The 16,657-nt window shown below is 47.0% G+C and overlaps 1 protein-coding gene across 1 annotated transcript in view; it reads right to left on the bottom strand.

Annotated features, from left to right (window-relative positions):
• Positions 1 to 15,745, bottom strand: part of LOC118309031 (rho GTPase-activating protein 6-like) — a 58,443-nt gene extending 42,698 nt beyond the window's left edge. The window contains exon 1 of the mRNA XM_035630609.2: positions 14,765 to 15,745. Within this exon, the coding sequence (XP_035486502.1) occupies positions 14,765 to 15,265 (501 nt within the window). The 5' untranslated portion in view covers positions 15,266 to 15,745. The remainder of the gene's footprint in view (positions 1 to 14,764) is intronic.
• Between the last annotated feature and the right edge of the window lie 912 nt (positions 15,746 to 16,657).

The following is a 16,657-nucleotide window of genomic DNA, read 5'->3' as shown; positions in this document are numbered from 1 at the left end:
CTGGGCGCATATGAATTAGTTTGCTTAGCGCATTTCGTCTGATCACATGCTAGTTAATGCAAATACAGTTGAAATGGAATCACGCGCCACATACAATGATGTGGAAAATAATGCGTGTATGAGCGTTGTCCACTATGATAATCAGCTCAATCAGGCTACAATTGCACTTGTGTTCAATGCAAATCGACTCGTCTCATGAATTTTCAGGCGTCAGGTGTTTCTCCGTGCTCGTACTGGACAAACAATAGGTTTCTGTGCAGCCAGAAATTGCAGATTTATTCAGAAATGCAAGATCTGAGGGGCTTCTCTCTGGAGCCATATCTCTTTCTCTGCCCCGACGTCCTTCTTCCTTCTTCTGCCCCCCTTTCTGTCCTGCCCTTTTACCCCAGGTCTACTCCCTTCTGACCATCATTTCTTTCATTTGCAGCGGGGGGGGGGGGGGGGCGCTTTGGCTCGTATTTGAGAATATGAGAACAGGATGTTAAAATAAATACTGTAAATGTAATAGCATGTTTTGGAAAATCTGCTGTATTTGGCTCAGTGTAATTATCTCTCCCTGTCTGTCTTTGTTACGTGGGTCAGGCCTCCTATGCGCTGTGAACTCAGTTCAACCCCTTTCAGACATAACAAACGAGCACGGGGGACAGTGGTTGGACGTCCCCTTAATCTGTGTTTATCAGTGTGCGCATGTATTTGGATTCTCCACATTTTTCCAATATTCATTTTCTTTACTGGCACGCGCGTATGAAGGCATACATTCAGTCCACGCCCGCGTGTGCATCTGCAGAGCCGCGGGTACGCCGTGCACAGTGTGTTTGATTAGCTGTATACACAGTCTGTGAATGCGGTAGTGTGCGATCTCTGCAAGTCACCTGGCCTCAAGCATATCAAGCCTTTATCAGAGTCAAACTGAGCAGCCTCAGTTCTCAGCTCATGGTATAAATGTTTAGTCTGCAGTATAAACACGCGGGGCCTTCGAGGAATGCTCTGTTCACAGCGGGCAGCGGCGCTTTTATCCCTCCGCTGATAATGTGGGTCAGCGACCAAGCCGTTCATATCATGTCGTACGTGTCGAAGAGTAGATCAGTTGTCAAGTGCATTGGGAGAATCGACACGAAGCACAGTCAGCTGTTTCTGGACGTTCAGGAACTTGTTTTTCTACCTCCGCCCTTTTTCGTACTGTCGGAGTCGTGGACGGTGTTCGGCGGTCAGGCCGCAGCAGATTCCGAGGAGTTGGCAACAGCAGGAACATGTCCGTCACGTTCGGGCGAGGGGAGATTATCCCGCTTTATTCTCACATGCGCTCACCCTGACATTCTCCAGAGCCGGACATTTTCCGCCTGCGCTCCTTTTGCGCTCTCACATAAAGCTCCTCCGGAAGATTTCGGGAAAACGCCCGGGCTTCGGTGCGCGTCTGAAAAGGCAGCTAGAGTCAGGCCTTGCCAACGCAGATGCACCAGTCCATCTTTGATTTGCATGAGATGTATTGACGATGACTTCAATCTGGACTATCAGCAGCCTCCTCCATTACGAAGCCGACCATCCTCCGAACAAACGAGGCACTGTTCCTTTGTCGCACTGTATCAGGGTTTTTCTTCTCAATATTCTTGCAGCGCTTTGGTATGCTCCGCTTATAAATTGTTCCGCTGTTTCAACAATGTGTCCAAACAGAACTATTCCAACAGAACTGGTTCGTTTAAACATTTACTTTGTCTGATTTGGACTTGACCACTGAAACGTCTAAATCATGGGAAAGCAGCATCACACACACACACACACACACACACACAGTCGTGTCTCCATGACTTCAGAGGACATTACATTGTGTTGGATGACATACCTGAACCATACTTGGTTAACCCTAACCTTTAGCCTAACCTTACCTGACCGTAAAACATGTCTTCAGCTTAAGATGCAATGATTTAAATTAAGGTGCCTCTTCTCCCCAAAGTCCCCTCCCCTCTCTTAACACACGCACGCACACACACACACACACACACACACACACACAGAGGAGTGTGCAGGAGGCAACACATCGGTTTGACAGGTTAGAACAGACAACCACTTATTTCATGGTTAAAATGACCCAACAGAAGGAATAACTGGCGCAAACACAACTTGTGTGTGTGTGTGTGTGCGTGTGTGTGTTTGTGTGTGGCATGATATGAGGTGGTGGGAGTGTGGGTGGAGCCAACAGGGGAGTCGAGCTTGGATTCAAGCTGCATTCCACAGAAAGAAAAAGAGATGGATGGATGGATCTGTCAACCCCCACCTCCTGTCTTTCTTCTTTCTTCTTCCCCTTCTACGCCTCCACCCAAACACAGACACACACACACACACACACACACACACACACTACATGCAATAATCTGAGTTTGCCGGCTGACGCTCATCTTGAACCACATGACAATACTGTCTGGGAAATTAAAACCCTCCTCAGAACATAATCTTTGAGTGTTTTTGTGTGTGTGTGTGTGTGTGTGTGTGTGTGTGTGCGTGCGTGCGTACTCTAAATTTAAAAATGTTCCCTGTAAGCGCCACTCTCAGTTACCTCTTATACATAACACTGTGCAGCCATAATGTCAGGTAAGGTATGAAGGATGTTCAAGGTACCGTAAATGACGTTCTCCGCCATTTAACATCTTTATGGCTTTTTTCAAGTCTATTTATAATTCAGCCGACGTCTCATGCGTCTGATTTTTCCATTGCAGAGAACTCGGGCGAACTGCGTCAGAGCCTCTTAGCATATAAACTATCTCTTAATGCTTACGTTCGGGGAGGATGCTTTCTTTGTTCTCACTCCTGCAGCCAGGGTCAGCGCCGTGTTTACATCACCGATTTGTTGCCGTGGCAACAGACAGACCCTCGCAGTCGAGAAAAGAGGAGAGTCCACACGGTCGGAGTTAGAGAGCCGAGAAAAAATGAGTTGAAACAAAGCAAAACGGGGCCTGTGCAGTTGCATTACGCCACAGAGAACAAATCATAAGCCGTCTCTCTTCTTAGTGCCTCTCTCATATGGTCTTGAAGATTTCAGCACAGTACAATTATCAAATGCTAAAACAAATGCCACGTATGCGTCGTCACAAAAATCCAATGTGTGTTCTTCTAATCTCCTCATCATCACAACTGACCGGTGAAGCAAATCCATATCTTTCTCTTTGAATTATGAAAAAATGTAAATGTATAAGACTAATGACTCATTCTGATAAGGGAGTTTGATACGTAGAGAAATAAAGACTTGACATTCCCTTTAGATAAATAAAACTCTGCATTTGCAAACATTAGCAAAGTAACACACACACACACACAGATGAGGTACAACTCTCTTGCCTGTATGGAAGTTACACAAAATAGCTGCAAAACGTCTTTCAATGAATTTTGAACTCTTAAAACTCTGAAATGTCACACAGCATCAGTCCCAAACACCGAGCTTGGTGCGGCCTTCACTCTTCATTCAGCTGAACAAACATCCGTTTTGTGTTGAGACTTTTTTATATATTTTTCTTTCAAAAGCAGACTGTCTCCAAAATGGAAAGAATTTATCACTTCATAAAACCAAAAAGCATGTAGGCATGCAGGTAAACACCCACAGTATACACTCTAGCAAACGATGCACACACACACACACACACACACGCGCACACAAGCACGCGCACACACGCTGTATGACTGTGGTTAGTCATTTCAGAACCTATTAAATCTCCATTAACACACAGCCTCCCCGCTAACCGGAGCTAATCCAACCCAGGTGTGTGTGTGTGTGTGTGTGTGTGTGTGTGCGTGCGCGTGTGTGTGCGCGTGTTTGTCCATCCATCCACTGCCCCCTCATTTTCTTCACCTTCCTCTTTCTTTCCCTCTTCTCTCTCTCTCTCTCTCTTCATATCTCCCCATTTAATGTTTCGGGCTCTGACAAAAGTCCCCGTTTCCCACGCTCTCCCTTAAACCTGGCAGCTCTGCAACAGCAAACCTCCGCCAATTAGATCAAATTAAGGCAAATTGCGGCTCGCAGTGGGAAACCAGACTGACACACCTGACCGTTAATCTTGTTAAGCTCGGGCAGCTCCATAGTCACCTACAGTCTGGCGAAGACGTGGGTCTCGTCTTTAGGGCCTCGGCGTGTATTCCCATATGCTCATTGACCCCTGAGCTACTACAGCCACCTGACAGCTCCCCTCCATCCCTTTAGCTTCATCTACAATGTCTGCGGGTGAGAGACAAAGGAGACAGAACTCTAAAACACACAGCATCCGTTTCCTGTGTCTGGACGATGAGGCTGAAAGACGATGCACGTGTGACAGCACTATAGGTGACTAGGAAGACGAAAAGATACAGTGTGTCTATATATCGGGATCACAGAAGTGACACGCGCTGTTTTCCTTTCTCAGGGTTCTCTGAGCCATGGCGCCGCGCTGCCTCACCCGCTTCTCCTTCTGTTTATTGCAAACAAACTGCTGTACCTCCTGCTGGAAAGGTAAATGCATCACTTCCTGCTCTAGTGGAATGTTTTCCAGGAAAGACCTACTTGACGCCAGGTGTAAAATCAAAGTAAAACCCCTTTGCTGGGCTGACATTAGGCCCAGTAGCACGTGCGCTGTGTGTAGAACAGCAAAACGTTGATTTGTATCTATTAGGAAGTGTAAAAAAATTAGTGCAGGTTTATTATTTTACTCAAACTCCAACCCCAACTAAATGAAAACGTCATTCCCCTACTCCACATCCGAAAAGAAGGCCAGCAAGACTAGGGTTTTGAATCTTGTAGGGACTACTGAAAAACTAATATCTCAGGCACACACACACACACACACACACACACGTTAATGTTCTGGGAAGGTACTCGGCAGGAGAGAATATGATCTCTGCTTGGAAGTGATGCTGTTCCCTTCTAAAGCAGTACAAACACACATTGTTATGTTTGTGTGTGTGTGTGTGTGTGTGTGTGTGTGTGTGTTTGGGTGTTGGTGACAGTAAAAACAACTCTGCTCTACTGGAGATCTCTTATGAGAAGAATAACACTACAGGCCCATTTACCAGAACATTTTATTGGTTGAATGTCATTAACAGTAAGGAGGGAGCACTATTTATAGGACAATCTATGTAATTCAATTGTGTGTGTGTGTGTGTGTGTGTGTGTGTGTGTGTGTGTGTGTGTGTGTGTTCTGCAGCCAACAACAGGTCTGTTGAGTTTAATTTGTACATTTATGTGCTTGAGGTACGTTACAGTATTATCAGCCTGTAAAACATCCTCGTAAAGTGATCACATTTCAGGAGCTATAGGTTCAAATTGTTGGGTTTGTCTCCCTGTTTAAACCGTTTTCATTTGGCCCCAGTGCTGTGAAATATGTTCTGACCGCAGCTGCTATCAGCAGTTGTAATGTTTTTGAAAGGTATTTGTAACAGAGAGAATCTGAGGAGACAGATGTGCACAGCTGTGACTTGCCACAATCGCAGCCCACCCACATTTTTTACTGCCATTCATCATTTGTGTGTGTGTGTGTGTGTGTGCGCGTGTGTGCGCGTGTGTGTGCGTGCGTGCGTGCGTGCGTGCATGTGCGTGTGCGTGTGTGTGTGCGTGCGTGCATGCATGCATGCGTGTGTGTCCAGGTCCTGCTGGATGTTCCTTAAGTCCATCCACCTCATGGAGCATTAAAAGCCGACTGGCGCCCTCTGTTGGCTGAAACAACTCTCTACATTTACCGATAATCTGCACAAAAAACTTTGTGTTTTGGTAGAAAAAAATATATATTTGTGTGTGTGTGTGTGTGTGTGTGTGTGTGTGTGTGTGTGTGTGTGTGTATGTGTGTGTGTGTGAATGGGTGATTGTGACTTTGGGTGGTCAATAAGATTAGAAAAGTGCTATAAAAATGCTAGAGACCATTTACCATATTTTACATGAAATATGAAAACTTTAGCTGCTGCTACACAACATGAGCATCTACAGCTGTTTGATTACCAATGCAGCTCCTGATGAACCGATGCGTTCGCCGAGAGCTGCAAATGTTAAATCTTGTTTTTGCGACGAGCCGTACATATGGAGGATGGAAACTGAATAATATAATTAGAAAAAGATTGCTTGAATGAAAATGTCCACTAGATGGCGGTACCAACTTCCGAGCCTGAATCTCAGCCGCCATGGGTCTCATAGTAATTCCTCTCCGATAAGCTAATGCTTCAGAATTGCAAGGGCACGTTTTCAGCGCTGTGAAGCCGCACTGACTTTAATCAAACACACCTCGCGGTTTGACTGGACGCATGTTGCGTGAGCTGCACAATCCTCAACACGCTCACACCTGCAACCAATAGAGCCCCTCTCCCCGCTTCGCCTCTGGAACTTGAGTGTGTCGACCCATTCCTCCGCTGAGCTATTTTTCTATTTATAGCCGCGGAGGTCTGGCTGTGTCTAAAATGCCTGCTGTCTCATTCTGTTTTCGCTTCCTCGCCGCGTGACAGATCTGGGAGGACGGCTGGGGGGTTGCTGGGGGCGAGAGGTCCTCTCGTTTAAATTACTTTGCTCATCAGGGCCTGTAGTCATATTTGTACGTATCCTCGGATGACAAGGATTTGCTTTCACTGACGCTCACTGTATGTGTCCCTTAAAGTAACCACCTTTACACGACCTCGCGTCTCATCCTCACTTGACCTCTTGACCCCTTCAAAAAAAAAGTTTTTCATTTGAATCTATGTGCAGCAACATGAGCGTTTCTCCTCTGTATTCCAAGGCCGAAAGAGCAAGATATGAAAGGCCATTGTTTACGTGGTGATGTGCAACACGGCTGAGTTGCAAATCAAAGCTGTGATTGATGCACCCCCAAAGTTTTGGCCAACAGTCTGAGCCCAAGTTTACTCCCAGCAGATAAAGATGATTCCTGCCAGGGGAGAGAGCAGAGGAGATAAGACGCAGGGAGGGAGGTGAGGCCAGTGTGTGTGTGTGTGTGTGTGTGTGTGTGTGTGTGTGTGTGTGTGTGTGTGTGTGTGTGTGTGTGTGTGTGTGTGTGTGTGTGTGTGTGAGAGAGAGAGAGAGACATTCTGGTAATTAAAAGAGATAGCCACACTTAGTTCAACGCAAAGGTCTGACTGATGTCTTGTCCAGTGGTGTCTCTCGCTCTGTCTGCCCTCCTCCTACCCGCTCTTACGCAAAATTATTTTTAGGGCTGCAATCAAATTCCGCAGGGGAGAATAAAGTTTGAGCCCGTGTTAGTGCACGTTCTGGAGCATAGGTCAGGGATACGACCGGGGCTATAACTCCCACAAATGTGCAAATTAGTTAATCAACAGAAACTTTCCAGAACCAGTTAATTCTTTTTCAAGCAAAACAACTCAGCATTTTTGCTGGTTGTTGCAGATCAGCAAATTAGAGGATAAGCAGCTTTCCCTTGTCTTGAATAATAGTAAACTGATTATCTATAGGGTTTTCTGATGTTTTGTCAGTTCATCAAAAAAAAAACACGAGTAGATTAATTGATGATATAGATACTAATTATATGCAAGTGAAAATGAAATAAAATATTTTTCTCTCTTAGTAACATGGACCTGAGGGGAGCAACAGTGTCAAAATCAAAAAGGATTCACGTGTAATTCAGTCTTTTCTTTTCAATGCCCTATCTATATTGTGATTTAGGAACTTTGAATATCCACACACTGACTTTTTTGAGACAGATGTTGATGAGCTGACGTGATCTCATGTTGCTGCATTTAGTATAAACTGGAGATTGGACAGAAAAGGGGATTTGGCGATCTAAATGCAAAGAAGGGGAGCCAGTAGGAGTGAAACACTGGACAGGAGTGAGCTCCTCTGGAGAAAAATGAAACCGGGCAGAAAATGGATGGGCGAAGAGGAGAGGAAGTCGGGGGTGACGCTGTCAGTAGCCACCCCTCTTTCAGTCGGAGCCCCGGGGGCTCGGCATGAAGCTCTGACCTGGAATTCCAAATGAATAATTCCTTAAGCCTCCCCACTGAAAGAGACCGGGGTAACACACACATAGAAGCAGGGGGCACACCAAGAAAAATGCACAGCCTCTCCCACACATCACACACGTGCGTGCACACAAGCGCACGCGCACTCAGAGGCATTCATTCTCAAAGCTCGGCTCTCAGAGTCGCCCAAATCCTGCATGTGTGAACACGGCAACATTCAGCTAATCCCCGCTAAATACATCGTGGAGCAGTTCTACCGAGTAATTAATAAGCATGCGATGGGAGGCGTGACGCCGAGGTCATATTCTCTGAAGTACACACGAGTAATTAATACACGGAGAACAGAGAGCGAGGGAGTGACTCAGCTCCTCAGAACAGGCCGAAAGAATCCGCCACGTAAAAAAACGACCGACGAAAATAACCACAATGTCCTGAGCTGAACTCGGACGGACCCATTTCACAAAGCAACAATCAGATAAAAACCGGAGCTCGATAAAATCAGCATTGAATTGTATTCCTTTGGGGCCCATATTTTAGCAAAGGGACAGGAAATGAACGTGCAGTGTCCTCTTAATATTGCTTGTGAAGATCGCTGCACACTGGCTGAAGCACAGATATAATATATTATATTAGGTATTTATGTGAACATTTACATTTTTTATTTCAAAATATATTGCAGGGAATGTAGGACCAAACTATTAAAGATTGAAATCATTCTGTGATCACAAAATTCCCCTCAGCCCCTTGTATCCTCAGTGTCTATGTTTATGTGAATTATTTCCAAGATCAGCGCGTGTGTATCCACGTGGCGTGAGGCGCTTTCCGCCCACTGCGAGCGTCATATCAGCCGAGTTCGTGCTGACTGAGACAAATGCCTCGATCTGAAACCTTTACACACCATGCGACTTGTCTGCGAGAGGGACCGGTCCGACCGTTCCCCACTGGCCCTCGGCAAAATCGCATTGGAGAGGTCATTGGTGGACACAGGCGGTCACTGTAATTCACACACACAAACACACCAGGGACATTTTTTGCCTTCAAGACTCGAAAGTGCACAATTAGATCATCCACCCACTGCCTTCGGATTCCCTCCCCCACACACACACACACCCACACACGCTAAACACACACTCACACCAGCACAAAGCGTAACTCAACACTGCTGCTTTCTCACTGGACGAGAAGGTTTAATCGGCAACAGACACAGAAATTCTGGCTGCGGAAATTAATGTTTACTTTCCAGCCGTCTCCCTTTTTTTCCTCGATCTGCTCTCTTTTCCCTCATTGTTGAGAAAACATCCCAAAGGAGATGTGCGATTGCTCAACCAGAACACTGCCAAACACCCCCCCCCCCCGCTGTTTCATATGGTTCCTTTCAGCAGAGTGTCGTACTAAGTTGTCAGAAATTTGCCCCGCGAGGAGTCATGTTTCCGCCCACCGACGCGAGGTGTCCCCAGATTCCGTTGTTTTCTTTTTTTCACGCTCATTATACAGTGGGTCGGAGTTCTCTCTGAGAGACACCAGTCACATCCCATTGGAAACGAACGTTGATTTCATATCCTCGCAGTGTGCTCTGCGACGTTGGTTCTGTCTCATTACTTTGGAGCACAGGGGGATACCGATGTGCAGCACGGGACGAGGCTGCCGTCCTGCGTTCCGCCGAAAGAGCTCGTGGGAAATGTGTCGTTCCTGTAAAGCCAACTTTTTTCTGCAGAGCTAAAAGATGTCCCGCAGCACGTGCAAAGAGTAGGTGCACCAGAACCAAGTGGCAATTCCCCCCCGACGTCACCCATCGGTTTGTGAACAGCCTCGAGTTCGGCATTTGGTCAGCGCCATCTTGTTTTTTAAACCAGACGTAACCAAACTGGAAGGAGCAGGAGCATTTTTCTCATAGAAAACTGACTCATTTTTTGGCAACCAGTGGATTTGCCCTCTGCTGGCCATACGAGAGAATACAGGTTTCGGGCACTTCCACGTTGGCTTCGCTTGCCGGACCCGGAGTCTTTGTCCATTTGCATATGCAGTCCATTACTAGATCCAGCAGTAAGCCTAATTTGTCGACATTACACACCAAAATCACTGCTCTTGTTTTTTTTAAATTATTATTAGGTGTTGAAGGACACTTTCCACCTGCACAGTAACATACAAGAAAAGACGGAGCTGAGAAAAAAATCAAAGCAAATGGTGCTGGTGTGGAAAACAGGTATGTGTCGACATGTACTTCCCTTTGCAAGTGGGGGCAATTAGCTTTTATAGATTTAAAGATAATTTAGTAATTGTGCCTCAAAGGGCTAACAGCCTCAGGTAGATTATTACATGCACATAGCTGCAGCAGCTGCGCCAGAGCCAGTGAGTGTCTACGGAGATATCCTCTCACTGCGAGGTTTCAAGCTCATATTAGCTGCGGGAGGACGTCACTGGAACTGATTCACAGGCTATTTAGCGCCGGGCATTAGCCGAGACGGTGAGCACGACGAGGACGTGGGTGCGGATCTGGGTGTGTCGGAGCGCCCGGCATGTACAATGCTCCCGATCCTGTTCACAGACTTGAGAGAAATCCAGCAATGGACTTTAAAAAAAGAAAAAAGCCTCTATATCGAATGAATACGCATATCAAATGTGACATGGTGTATTTCTGTTACCTCCCTTGAAAGCAGGCAACATTGCGGTCTGTCAGTAGGTTGGACATGTTAACAACCAGGCCCATTAAACTTAACAAGGGACCATAATTCAACTGCGGCCTCTTGCAGACCCACATACGTGAATCCGGAGCTTCTCCCTGGGGGGGAAAACAAGTTGCAGAGGCCATACACTCCGTAAGCAGGAACAAGAAACATGGCGTGGTGTTATTTTGGACCCCGCAGCTCGTGAAGCCGTGATTTCAGGATGCTGTGAGCGCAGACTGCAGCTCAGAGACGACTCTGAGCCAAGGCAGAAACTACTGAAGCCAAGAAAATCACCCTGCATTCCATCACAGTCCAGTGTTTTGATGGAGGCTCTCGCAACAGTGTGATGACATCCTCCACTCCTTGATCTACATCACGGCCAAATAGCTCTGCATGCATGCTGCATGATACTGTTTGGCTAATCCCCCCCCCCCCTCCAAAAGAAAAGCATCTTCATCTGTGAGAATTTGTGAATCTTGGCTGCTCAAGGTAGTGTGATTTTCTTTCTAACATTTTTTTTTTTAATGTGTATTTTGGTGAGAGCATTCCACAGATGTCGGACCATCAAGGTCTTGTTCCGCCGTTGCAGCCCCCTCACTTCGAGGGCAAAACTAGGGAGGAAATCAGGGAGGAAAGGCAAAATGTACGGGAGTTAGGGTCACGGGGTCAAGCCTTTCGGTTTCCTAAAGCATGTCCAAGAGATTATTTATTGAAACTGGGCATCTTGAATATCCACATGTCAAATATACAATATCAGCTGCTGACAAATTCATTGATAAATCCCTGCTGTATTACCCTCTCTTTTTTTTTTGTCTCACTCCTGAGAGTTTGTGACTGATGGGCAACTTGAGAGGGCATGTTTCCCCTGAAGTGCTGAGAACGAAACGCTGCATACGCTGTGTTTCCAGCTTTGTCAAATTTTGACATTTTCTCAAAATGTGTTTGGGCTGGAGGTAAGAAATGCGAAGACACCAAAGGTTCCACCCTGCGCCGACCACGTGCCGACCAGGGTTCGGGGCCGTTAGGAATAAGAGAAATGGATTTGCTTTGTGCGCACCTCTGTCATCATCTATCTTCATGTATCTGAAAAAAGCAGACTCACGTTCTGGATCGGCACTTTTTGCACTCTAATGGCACCTCTTTAGCCTCCACAGCTAACATACGACTTACCAAATTAGATCGCTCAGGAGGTTGAAGGAAGCAGACCTATTAATCACCTCTTTTCCTCCATTTTTCCACTAAGTCTACTAAGTGTCGGTCTGCGGGTCTAACATTTTGATTGCGGCTGCTGAAGGCTCGCAGATTACAGCGTCGGAGGACAGAAGGTCGTAACTCCTCGGAGTCATCTGTCGTCAGTCATTTAGTAGCAATAGTTGCAGTGGTTGTTCTTTTTAACGGTGGAATGATTTTTCTTTTCTGAAGTACTGGGGTAAGTGGGCGTAAAAATAGACTGTGCAATGTCAACATTCCAGCGCCCCATAAACAACCAGCATTGAATTAGTCGGCCACTGTTTCCTCGACGTTGAGCGTCTGTGCGTGTGTGTGTGTGTGTGTGTGTGTGTGAGAAACGCTGTGTGGGTTCATTGTGTGTTCCAGAGGCCGACGCTACAAATTCCAGCGTGTCAGTGCTCCTGTGAAAAACCCTTCACTGTTTTCAGAGCCGGGAATATGTTGATATAAAGAGCAACTTTTAGAGGCGACCGCTTCACAAGAAGAACCGCCAGTCACCGACCTCTCCTACTGTAATAACACCGAGGGCACTCTCTGGTGATGTGTCCGCGTCATTGTTCTCCGAAACATCAACAAGCTGGCCATGGAAAAAAGCTATTAAGCAATCACGGCCAATATAACTGTCATGCGACGCTTTTTGTGTAAACCCCTTACATCTCCGCTGTCTCTGCCTCTGACTCCCACTCTGTCTCTCTCTGCCTCTCCGTCCACGTCTCCCTCCTTAAAAAGGCATAGCACGAGACTAGTGTGCACAGGATGCCCCCCACACACACACACACACACACACACACACACACACACACGCACACACACACGCTATATTTAAAATCCATCAGTATTGATACTATTTAGTCAATGTTTTTTTTTTGTTTTCAATATCTCCTCTATTCTTTATTTCATGAAATTGAGACCAACATATGTTCTGCTATGAGTTCCAAACAACTTAAGACGCTGCTTTCTATTCCATAATATTGTGTTTTGGGACATTTTGGCCCAAACTGTCAAGTCAATCACTCGGCAAAGGGGAACTCCACGCCAGCGTTTTTTACTCGTAACGTTTAGTTTGCTGTGACATCCCGCCTGTGAAAACAGTTGTACGCTGATGATGTCATAGTGATGTCGTCAGGGTCATCGCAGCTCGGGCTCTGAGAGTCCCTCTCATGCGATAGAGCTTGAAATGCTTCGTCTGGACCTAGAATGTGAAAGAAGTGGCCGTTTATAGGTGTGAGGAATGTGTGTCTACATGGAGACGTATATCAAATGTGTCAAACCCAATTTCAGCATGGGGAATCAGTGCAACACTGGACCTACGCAGACACATCTTCCGTTTCTTTCATCACAACCGACACTCACAGTTCACTGTCACACCTCCTGTCGGCAACTGCAAGAGACAATGCTCTTTTTCTTGACTAACTAAACGGAACACATCTGATCATAATTGAAAAAAAAAGGACATTGCATCTGAAAGTAATTATCAAATCGGCCACATTCAGTATACGTTTGCAATGTTAAGTCGTTCTTCGCGCCTCATTTTGTAATTTCACCTCCAACAGTGTGTGAAACACCCCAGCAGGCCGGCAACACTTTCTTGGCCGAGTATTTTTGCAAACACTCTGAGGTGCAATAACTTCATGGTCCAGATTATACTAATGACTCCAAAGTGACGGCCTCATGTTATCCTCACTGGGCCGTGCTGGAGGGGGGGGGCATGGAAAATAGAGTCACAGTGGTGGGAAACTCTGCTGAGTGAGAGCTCCTCGACATCTCCGAGAGGAAGAGAGGGAGGAAAAGAGCGTGTGGATGCGTGCTCATGTTGGTGTGTGGGAAAGAAAGGCAGGCGCGCTGGAAAAGTGAAGCGGAGGGAGTGACGCTGGAGCCGCCGTGCTTTGTGATAGGAAATGATGGGGGAGCTGTTATAGGGCCGCGATGTTTTTGACCCCGCGACCCTTCCCAGTCGTGAGAACCAAGTCCCGGGCCGTGTGTCCTCGAGACCCTCACATCAGCACAGGCGCGCGCTGCTGCACGTACACACACACACACTCTCGGTGCAACCATATCAGCAAAGGCAGAGAGAGCGAGGAAAAAGTCCAGAAAAGAAGGCGGAAAATGATCATACCTTTCCACTACTGCATGTGGACTTGTGCCAACTATGCAGCCTATAAAGCCCCCCCCCCCCCCCCCCCCCCCCCCCAACCCCCTGCTAAAAATAAGACGGCCGAGTATGTTTTGGTAAGGATTCCATATGCCACCTTGCTACTTATTCACACTCAATTTGAAGCCTATGAAGAAAAAAAGATCTGTGCACTTCACTGCACCTTTTGTTGGAATTATTTAATCTTCAGAAGCCCCACAAGAGCTTAATTTGGCTTTCCCAGAAGTGCTTCTGTGTGAAGGTGTGACTCTCACAAGGACTGAAAACACAGCAGTGAGCGCCAAACAATACAGGTGCCCCCTCAGGCAAGACGGCGGCCCCAGTTGTAGATTGTTACGGCAAGCCTTTTGAACATATATCTCCCCACACATCTCAAGTCTGACTCCGTGCTTGAGTGAATTTTAAAAGGCACAGAAAACGTTCTGCATCTAAGAATCAAACGTATGCAATGTGTCTGGCTGCCCCTCATAGAGACTTTCAGCAGATGTGTCTTCTGGCATACAGTGGGTTCCCTTTGCCTCTGGCAGAAATAAACATTGTGCTAAGTCTGCTGATTGCTCTTCTCTAATTATTCCAGGAGCTGTCATAATCTATCACTGGTGTTAAAAACCAAGGCAGGGGAATTCTGTTGAGCAACTTTCCTCTACGGATTTACAGCAGTGATTTATATGTGCATCACACGTGACATGAATATGACAATGATGCATAAAGAGCGACACAGAAATAGGGGGGGGGGGGGGGAATACGTGGCTCTGTATGGTCGTATCGTTATACTGAGCAGATGAATTACCACTGGACACGTTACCTCTGATTTCCACACCACGTACGCGTGGGAGCTGGACGGCTGCACTTTCCGCTGGAGCCACCTCCGCGCGGAGAACAGCGCGCCGGTGCTGCCGGCTGACGGCGCGGCACCGGGTCCCCTCACCAGGAAGGGTAAATCCCCGGCGGTATTCCTTTTGGCACGTTTCACCGTGTCATAGTCAAAGTGGAAGTTGGACGACGGGGAAACATCCAGGGGTATGGAGGGGGACGAGAGGGACGGGGCTATCGGCTCCTTCAGTCTCGGAATGTTGGTGCGTAAAGTTGGTTTCGCGGCGGCGACGCGCTCCGGGGACGCACCTGCGTCCGCGGCCGGCGCGACAGAAAACGGTGCTCCGCTCGCTCCCTCCGTGTCGGTGTCACAGTGGCTTATGATGGCGGGGTCCAGGCTGCGGGTCTGGCGTAGCCTCCGTTTGGTCATGGCTTTGGAGGCGGGAGAGGAGCAGGAGAAGACGCTGTTGAGGAGTCCCTGAGCGGCAGACATGGCTCACGTCGGCGCTGCCCAGTGCGCCTCTCTAAAGATCCAGCAGCAAGACGGGGGTTTGATGTCGCCCCATCGGAAGGACGTGTCGAGGAGAGGCTGGTGAAGAGTCGGGGTGTGTTTCTGGCATGTGTTGCGTTTGGCGGCGGGCGCTGCGCAATGTGGAGCAGGAGCGAGACGAGTCGTTTCCTCGACTGTGTTCGTCCGCGCGTTGGTCTTTGCCAAACTGGAGCAGAGTGAGGAGACGGTGAAAGTGAGCTGTGCATGAGTGTGGGAGGGGGTTCGGACCACTTAGATGAGTGTTTGCATGCTGTAAGTTTTTCTGAGTAGGTTAATATGTATATTCTGCAAGAGCTTTTTTTGGGGATGGAAATTTAGGTTTTCAACTCTTTTAGACCTGTGTGAATTACTGCCAGATGATCTCAGGGGTGCATCACTAATCTCATCCCACAAAGTCTATTCAGAAGGGCATTCTGTCATTCCCATTCAACCTTTTTACACCACTTTTACACGTTGTTTTCTTCTGCCTTTGCAAGTCAAATGTGTGGTGCTTTGAGTTGCTATAATTAAGAAGCTCATCTTCGTGGGGCAAAATAGCCCGGAGCAATAATCAGACATGCAGGCAGAAGGTCATACATATACAGACACACGTGAATTAGACAGAGATGAGAATAGACGCATTAATCCTTGTCTCCCATTAATCCACCTCGCTGTCTGGGGATAATAGGCACACAAATAAAGCCTGCTGTGTGCTATTATTAGCTAAACAATAAGTGAGCCATAGGATTGATAGCCAATTTCTCTTTCTTTATACACCTGTGTATCAGGCCAAATTCCAGACATTTGTTGACACAGATGAGCTCAGTGAAGGGCGTTAAGATATAGCTGTGTGCATTGGTTTGAAGGAGAGAGTGTGTGAGACAGAAACACAGCCAGAGAGAGAGAGAGAGAGAGAGAGGGAGAGAGCCGGAGCATGTTTGACCCAGTGTGTGAAACTATGGGAAAAATGAAAAGAGACAGCAGGAGTCTGGAGAGGAGGGTGCCGGCAGGCTGATAAAGGAGCTTATGAAGCTGCGCCGCATGACACAGTCACACACACACACACACACACACAACACAGCATGACATGACACTGATAACAGCCCAGATAGATTTGACCCTTCTAAAAACAGTCTGCTGCGGAAAAGAATGGGACTCGCGCTGAGTGGAATCACAGACGCAGAAATTAGAGAAGGAAAACATGGTGTTTCGCACTATTAAATAAAAGCTAGAGGCATTTTTTGTCTTGAACTGTGCCTATACTCCTACTTTGGGGAAAAGCCAGAAAGAACAGTAACATGGATAAAAAGTTAATAACTGCAAAAGTTTTATCCGAATTTAGAAAGTATATATCCT

Source organism: Scophthalmus maximus, chromosome 1 (genome assembly GCF_022379125.1).
Source record: "Scophthalmus maximus strain ysfricsl-2021 chromosome 1, ASM2237912v1, whole genome shotgun sequence".
NCBI classification, from domain to species: domain Eukaryota; kingdom Metazoa; phylum Chordata; class Actinopteri; order Pleuronectiformes; family Scophthalmidae; genus Scophthalmus; species Scophthalmus maximus.
This window is presented reverse-complemented; position numbering and strand designations above follow the sequence as displayed.